This window comes from Hylobates moloch, unplaced genomic scaffold (assembly GCF_009828535.3).
Source record: "Hylobates moloch isolate HMO894 unplaced genomic scaffold, HMol_V3 SCAFFOLD_12, whole genome shotgun sequence".
In the NCBI taxonomy this organism is placed as follows: domain Eukaryota; kingdom Metazoa; phylum Chordata; class Mammalia; order Primates; family Hylobatidae; genus Hylobates; species Hylobates moloch.
The window spans coordinates 42,924,585-42,932,278 of record NW_026652287.1 but is presented as its reverse complement, the minus strand read 5'-3'; the positions used below and the strand labels follow the sequence as shown (position 1 = coordinate 42,932,278).

At 52.3% G+C, this 7,694-nt stretch overlaps 1 protein-coding gene across 1 annotated transcript in view; it reads left to right on the top strand.

The window, feature by feature from the left end:
- COL5A3 (collagen type V alpha 3 chain) overlaps nucleotides 1-7,694 on the top strand; it is a 47,170-nt gene that overhangs the window by 13,200 nt on the left and 26,276 nt on the right. The window contains exons 11-24 of the mRNA XM_032171576.2: nucleotides 1,039-1,092; nucleotides 1,171-1,224; nucleotides 1,410-1,463; nucleotides 1,776-1,820; nucleotides 1,963-2,016; nucleotides 2,804-2,848; nucleotides 3,010-3,063; nucleotides 3,197-3,241; nucleotides 5,024-5,077; nucleotides 5,180-5,224; nucleotides 5,369-5,422; nucleotides 7,139-7,183; nucleotides 7,291-7,344; nucleotides 7,476-7,583. Of these exons, the coding sequence (XP_032027467.1) occupies nucleotides 1,039-1,092; nucleotides 1,171-1,224; nucleotides 1,410-1,463; nucleotides 1,776-1,820; nucleotides 1,963-2,016; nucleotides 2,804-2,848; nucleotides 3,010-3,063; nucleotides 3,197-3,241; nucleotides 5,024-5,077; nucleotides 5,180-5,224; nucleotides 5,369-5,422; nucleotides 7,139-7,183; nucleotides 7,291-7,344; nucleotides 7,476-7,583 (765 nt within the window). The remainder of the gene's footprint in view (nucleotides 1-1,038; nucleotides 1,093-1,170; nucleotides 1,225-1,409; nucleotides 1,464-1,775; nucleotides 1,821-1,962; nucleotides 2,017-2,803; nucleotides 2,849-3,009; nucleotides 3,064-3,196; nucleotides 3,242-5,023; nucleotides 5,078-5,179; nucleotides 5,225-5,368; nucleotides 5,423-7,138; nucleotides 7,184-7,290; nucleotides 7,345-7,475; nucleotides 7,584-7,694) is intronic.

Sequence of the window (7,694 nt, the reverse complement as noted above, 5' to 3'; positions counted from 1 at the left end):
TCTGCCTCCATCCTTCTCCGTCTCTCTCTCCCCTTCTCTCTGTCTCTGTCTCTATCTCTGTCTTTTCCTTTCCCCTTCTCTCTACTTCTCTCTCTCTTTCCTTGCCATGATCCCTCTCTGATTCTGTCTGTGTCTCTCTCCATTTCTCCCTCTCTCTCTCTTTCTGACTCATCCTTCTGTACCTCCCCTGTCCTCGCTGTCTCTCTGCCTCTCTCCCTGTCTCCACCTCTCTTCCCCCATCCCTCTCTCAGGGCCCTGCGGGCCTCCCAGGAATCCCCGGCATTGATGGGATCCGAGGCCCCCCAGGCACTGGGCAACAGAGCAAGACTCCTTCTCAAACAAATAAATAAATAAATAAAATCAGCCATAGCATAGCAGCTGATATCTGTAATCCCAGCACTTTGGGAGGCTGAGGTGAAAGGATGGCTTGAGCCCAGGAGTTTGAGACCAGCCTGGGCAACATGGCAAAACCCGGTCTCTACATAAAATGCAAATAAAAAATTAGCCAGGTGTGGTGGTGCGCACCTGTAGTCCCAGCCACTTGGTAGGCTGAGGTGGGAGGATTGCTTGAGCCAGGAGTTCCAAGCTGTGTTGAGCTATGATCATGCCACTGCACTCCAGCCTGGAGTGCAAGACCTCAGCTCTAAAATACATAAATAATTAAAAAAAAAATAATATCTTAGCCTAGGCATGGTGGCTCATGCCTATAATCCCAGCAGTTTTGGAGGCTGAGGTGGGTGGATTGCTTGCATTCAGGAGTTCAAGACCAGCCTGAGCAACAGGGTGAAACCCCCACCATCTCTACCAAAAATACAAAAAGTTAGCCAGGCATGGTGGCATGCGCCTGTGGTCCCAGCTACTCGGGAGGCTGAGGTTGCAGTGAGCTGAGAATGTGCCACTGCACTCCAACCTGAGTGACAGAGACCCTGTCAAAAAAAAAAAAAACTTGATGACGTTGATGATGAAGTTGGGTTCCTAATTTGGGGGAGGGGTACAGGGAAGGTTCATCCTTGACTCTTGGGCTCACTTTCCCCATAGGGCCGCCCTGGAGCAGATGGGGCTCGGGGCCTCCCAGGGGACACTGGACCTAAGGTAGGTGATGGGGCTGAGATAAGACTTGGTGGGGCTGTCAGGCTTATAGGGTCAAGGCTCACTGGTGTCTCTGGACAGGGTGATCGTGGCTTCGATGGCCTCCCAGGGCTGCCTGGTGAAAAGGGCCAAAGGGTGAGTGTGTGAGGTCCCTCCCCCAGGTCTAAGCCCTCCTCCCAATATTCAAGCCCCCCCCGGTCCTCCCTCAGTATCAGAGTCACGATCCCTGTGTCCCTCCTCACACCCCATCTGCCTTCCCAGAGGGCTGGTCTCTCCACCCACACCCTTCCACTCTGAACTCCCCTCTGTTTCCTCTCCAGGGTGACTTTGGCCATGTGGGGCAACCCGGTCCCCCAGGAGAGGATGGTGAGAGGGTAAGTTTGGAAGAGAGTTAGGGCCTGGTTTGGAGAGTAAGTTTGGAAGCCTGAGTGAGAATCAGAGAGGAAGATCTGGAGGTCTCAGTGGCCAGCTTGAGAGCTGGGGACAAATTGTGGGGTGAGGAGGTAAGACTTGCAGGTCTAGGATTGGAGTCAGGGGCCTGAATGGAATCCCATGAACTTAGTCTGCGGGTTCCTAGGGATCTTGGTCTAATTCCGAGACCCCCTGGAAGGGGCTGCCCAGATGAGGGGAGGTGGCTCTCCAAGGGTTGTACCTTCCTGTTCTCAAGTAATGACGCTTTTCCACAGGGAGCAGAGGGACCTCCAGGGCCCACTGGCCAGGCGGGGGAGCCGGTGAGTATCAGGGATCCCTGGGTCCCTTGCTTGCTGCAGGGGAGGGAGTCAGGACTCCCAGGGCCCCAGGACTCATAGGCCCCCTGGAACTCACAAGGCCACACAGAGGTGATGTGGAGATAATTCGCCTGCTCCCTTGCAGGGTCCACGAGGACTGATTGGCCCCAGAGGCTCTCCTGGCCCCACGGGTCGCCCGGTGAGTGTCACTGGCTCTCTGCATCCCTGTCTGTCTTTTTGTTTGTTTGTTTTGAGATTAGGGTCTCGCTCTGTCGCCCAGGCTGGAGTGCAGTGGCAAGATCTCAGCTCACTGCAACCTCCGCCTCCTGAGTTCAAGCGATTCTCATGCTTCAGCCTCCTGAGTAGCTGGGACTACAGGCACCCACCACCACACCTGGCTAATTTTTGTATTTTTAGTAGAGACGGGGTTTCACCATGTTGGTCAGGCTGGTCTCGAATTCCTGGCCTCAAGCGATCCTCCAAAAGTGCTGGGATTACAGGCCTGAGCCACCGTTCCTGGGCCCCCTGTCTGTCTTTTCTTTCTCACTTTTCTGTACTCTGCATGTCCATATCCGTTGCTGGCTTCTCTGCCCGCTCACCTTTCTTTTTTTCTTTTTTCTTTTTTAGACAAGAGTTTTGCCCTTGTCACCCAGGCTGGAGTGCAGTGGCGCGATCTCTGCTCACTGCAACCTCCACCTCCCAAGTTCAAGCTATTCTTCTGCCTCAGCCTCCTGAGTAGCTGAGATTACATGCCTGGCTAATTTTTGTGTTTTTAGTAAAGACGGGGTTTCACAATGTTGGCCAGGCTGGTCTTAAACTCCCGACCTCAGGTGATCCACCCGCCTCAGCCTCCCAAAATGCTGGGATTACAAGCATGAGCCACAGTGCCCGGCCCTGCTCACGTTTCCACCTGCATCTCTCGGTGTCTCAGACTCAGGCTCCCAGCTTGTTGCTCTGTCTTGGTGTCACATCCTCTTTTCCCCTAGGGTGTGACTGGAATTGATGGTGCTCCTGGTGCCAAAGGCAATGTGGTACGTGCCCTATGCCTTTTGACCCCTGATCCTTCTGACAATCTGACCCCGATTGTCCACATCCCTATTCCCTTCCATGACTGACCCCCCCAAGGCAATTTCACTAACACCTCAACACCATGACCCCTCTCAGCTTCACTGAAACCCCACTTTCTTCCCAGGGTCCTCCAGGAGAACCAGGCCCTCCAGGACAGCAGGGAAACCATGGGTCCCAGGTTTGAACTATCTTTCCCAATAATGGGGCATGGGAGTGGTCAGTTAAGACCTTAGACCATGACCAGGCTTACCAACCTCCACGCTCACCGCTTCTTTCTTATGCCTTCCCTCATCTTCTTTTTCTGTCCCCAGGGACTCCCCGGTCCCCAGGGACTCATCGGCACTCCTGGGGAGAAGGTGAGTGACAGCTCCACCTACCGTGACCTCCTCAAGTCTTCTTCCTTCAACTCTGTTGCCAAGCAAATCTTCCCACCAGTACCCCTCTGTTAGCTCTGGATAGTGATAAACTGCAACATTCCCTAAGCCAGCCCAGAGTTACAAAGTGTCCTTGTTGGGGAAGGATTGGTTGCAAGAAACAGAAACCCACCAAGGCTAGCTCACATAAGGGATATTGTCAGGATACAGAGAGCCCACAGAAGCCTGTCACAGAAGATATTACCAAGATGCACAGGCCCTGTGGGTCTCATCTTTGTTCCCTGGCACATCTGCTTCCGCCTTCCCTGGCAGACACACTTCTTTCTGCACATGTCTTTTTTTGGGGTGCAGGGACAGGGTCTCACTCTGTCACCCAGGCTGGAGTGCAGTGGCTCAATAATGCCTCACTGCAGCCTTGGCTTCCCTGGGCGCAGGAGATTCTCCCACCTCAGCCACCCGAGTAGCTGGGACTATCGGCGCATGCCACCATGCCTGGCTAATTTTTCTTTTCTCTTTTTTTCGTTTTTTGTAGAGATGGGGTCTCCCTGTGTTGCCCAGGCTGGTCTTGAACTCCTGGGCTCAAGCACTTCATCTGCCTTGGCCCCCCAAAATGCTGGGATTACAGGCAAGAGCCATCATGCCTGGCTGGGCATTTTTAAAGAAAGGGGTGTGGCTGTGAAGCCTCTATTTCAACATGTCTCTTGCACTGTTTTAATTTAATTTTATTTATTATCTTTGTGGGTACATAGTAGGTATATACTTATGGAGTACATGAGATGTTTTGATACAGGCATGCGCATAAGAATCATGTCATGTAGTATCCATCCCCTCAAGTATTTATTCTTTGTGTTACAAACAATCCAGTTATACCATTTTAGTTTTGTTTTTGTTTTTGTTTTTGTTTTTGTTTTGACGGAATTTCACTCTTGTTGTCCAGGCTGGAGTGCAATGGCATGATCTCAGCTCACTGCAACCTCAACCTCCTGGGTTCAAGTGATTCTCCTACCTCAGCCTCCCAAGTAGCTGGGATTACAGGTGCCCACCACTAAGCCCAGCTAATTTTTGTATTTTCAGTAGAAACGGGGTTTCACCATGTTGGCCAGGCTGGTCTTGAACTCCTGACCTCAGGTGATCTACCCTCCTCGGCCTCCTAAAGTGCTGGGATTACAGGCGTGAGCCACGCCCGGCCTCTTTTAGTTATTTTTAAATGTACAATTAAATTATTACTGAAGCCAGGCACAGTGGCTCATGCCTGTAATCTCAGCACTTTGGGAGGCCGAGGTGGGCGGATCACTTGAGGTCAGGAGTTTGAGACCAGCCTGGCCAGCATAGTGAAACCCCGTCTCTAATAAAATTACAAAAATCAGCCAGATGCTATAGTCCCAGCTACTCCAGAAGCTGAGGCAGGAGAATCACTTGAACCTGGGAAGAGGTTGCAGTGAGCTGAGATCATGCTACTGCACTCCAACCGGGGTGACGTATAATTGATTATAGTCACCCTGTTGTGCTATCAGTCTTGTACTGTTTTTATGTTCTTCCTTGTAACCTTCCCAGAAGCAGTGGATTTCTGAGGATCAGAGAGGGAAATGGGCTTGCCTGGGGTCACACAGCAAGTTTGGGCAGAGCTGGGATAGATTTCCTGGCCAGTGAGGTCTGCTTATTTCCTAACCTTGAGGCGGCTGCATGTCTGCATAGATCTGATCCTAGTGGTGCTCCAGGGCTCTGAGCACCTCTGTCTCTCCCCTGCTGTTCATCTTCTTTCAGGGTCCCCCTGGAAACCCAGGAATTCCAGGCCTCCCAGGATCCGATGGCCCTCCGGTGAGAACCACGAGCTGGGAAAAGGAGGAAGGAGAAAGGGGAGGCTTGGGAATTGGAATGGCAAGTTTTGGGCTCTGACAACTTAGAATGTTTCTTCCCCAGGGTCACCCAGGACATGAGGGCCCCACGGGAGAGAAAGGGGCCCAGGTGAGTGACCAGGAGGTTAGGCTGGGTTGGGGACGAGGATCGGGAGGCAGGACCTGCAGTCAGGGGCCACAGAGGAGAGAGATGAGGACTCTTAGAATGTGGAAAGGACTGTCTAGAATGGCACTGACCTTATTTTCCTCCCAGGGTCCACCAGGGTCGGCAGGCCCTCTGGGCTATCCTGGACCTCGGGGAGTGAAGGTAGGTGATACCGGGGGCTTGCAGGTATGAGTGATTTACCAGCTTTGGGTTCAGGCATGCGATGCAGCTCCATCGGAAACTTCTGGATGTGTGGAGAGGGGATCAGTTGGCCAGGCCAGATGTAGTGGGACTGGGGTTTGGAGCTGCACAGCCAAGGACAGCCTTACAGTGTGGTTGTCACCTTGTTGCTGAGAATAGCTAAGTCCATTAGAGGCCGAACACATTTCTTCCTTTTCTTTTTTCCTTTTTCTTTCTTTCCTTTTTTTTTTTTTTTGAGACAGAGTCTCGCTTTGTCGCCCAGGCTGGAGTGCAGTGGAGTGATCTCAACTCACTGCAACCTCTGCCTCCTCCTGGATTCAAGTGATTCCCCTGCCTCAGCTTCCCGAGTTGCTGGGACTTTAGGCATGCACCACGCCTGGGTAATTTTTGTATTTTTAGTAGAGACAGAGTTTCACCATGTTGGCCAGGCTGATCTCGAACTCCTGACCTCAGGCGATCCACCGTCCTTGGCTTCCCAAAGTGCTGGGATTACAGGCGTGAGCCACCATGCCCAGCCCTAAATGTTTTATTTTTTAGAGACAGGGTCTTCTCTGTTGCCCAGGCTGGAATATAGTAGCATAATCATGGCTCACTGCAGCCTTGAACTCTCATGCTCAAGTAATCCCCTCACTTTAGCCTCCTGAATAGCTAGGACTATAGGCGTATCCCCACCAGGCTTGGCAGTTTTTTTGTTTGATTATTATTATGATTCTTGAGACAGAGTCTCACTCTGTTGCCCACGCTGGAGTGCAGTACCACCATCACAGTTCACTCACTGCAGCCTGGAGCTCATGGGCTCCATCAGTCCTCCCACCTCACCCTCCCAGGTAGCTGGGACTACAGGTGCATGTCACCACATCCAGCTACCGTTTTTTTTTTTTTTTTTTTTTGGACTTTTTGTATAAATGAGGTTTTCCTATGTTGCCCAGGCTGGTCTGGAACTCCGGGGCTCAAGCAATCCTCCAGCCTCTGCCTCCCAAAATGTTAGGATTACAGGCGTGAGCCACCATGCCCAGCCTCTAGTTACATTAATTAACCCCTATGTTGTAGTTGAGTCTAGTTAGTTACACTGTAGCCAAAGCTAGAGAACAACTTGTAGCCAAGCTCAGTTACATTGTGATCAAGTGAATTTCTCTGTGGCTGGAGACTAACCACATGGGTTGTATTGGATCCAAGCGCAATTTCATTGTAGCCCGCTGAGCTCAGAGATGTTGTAGCCAAGTGCAGTTTTCAGTTTGGTGTGAGCAGCATCCAGACTTGAACTAAGCGCTCTCTCCATAGCCAAGCACAGAGGTCGTCTGGTTGCCAAGCAGAGTTGCCTTGTCGCTGGCACAATGGGGAACATTCCTTTGCCTTTATAATGAGGTCCGGGCCTGGAATGTTCATCCTCTTTCTCCTGCCAGAAGGAACTGTGGACAAAGCGTCTCCAGGAGATGGGAATCACTTACTTGGAAATTTGGCCTTCCCTGCACACCCCCGCACAGATGACCTTGGGAGGCCTCCACTGGGGAGGGAGGGGCCTCTGGGGAAAGATCATTTCTTCTGAAGCTGCCCCTCCCAGCTTCTGCCTAGCATCCTCTTGGGACTATCCTGGCTGCTTTAGAGCAGGGGACTGAGTTTGGGTCCCTTCTTAAGCAGGGAAAAGGCTTGAGAGCTTTTTTTTTTTTTATTTTTCAGGGCACTTCAGGCAACCGGGGCCTCCAGGGGGAGAAAGGCGAGAAGGTGAGGAGAGAAGGAATTCATCAGAGGAGAGGGAGTCCCAATCATGGGGTCCTGGTTGTGTCCCTTCCCCCAGGCCCTCACTTCTGGCCTCTGTCTCTCCCACCCAGGGAGAGGATGGCTTCCCAGGCTTCAAGGGCGATGTGGGGCTCAAAGGTGATCAGGTAAGACCAGCTCCAGATGAGGGGTGGTGTGGGTCTGGGGGGCTCGGGGAAGATAGGGAGGGGATGAGCTGGGGCTAGACAGAGCAAGAAGGACAAAAGATGGATATTAAAGACTCTCCTTTTTCTTCCAGGGGAAACCCGGAGCTCCAGGTCCCCGGGGAGAGGATGGTCCTGAGGGGCCGAAGGGGCAGGCGGGGCAGGCTGGCCAGGAGGGGCCCCCAGGCTCAGCTGGGGAGAAGGTAAATGACTCTCCACCCTCTAACCTCCCACAGTCAAGGTGTCCCCAACCTTTTCCCTCTGCCCTTTGCCCTTTTATTATACCTTCGACCTCAGGAGGTTGCTACCAACCT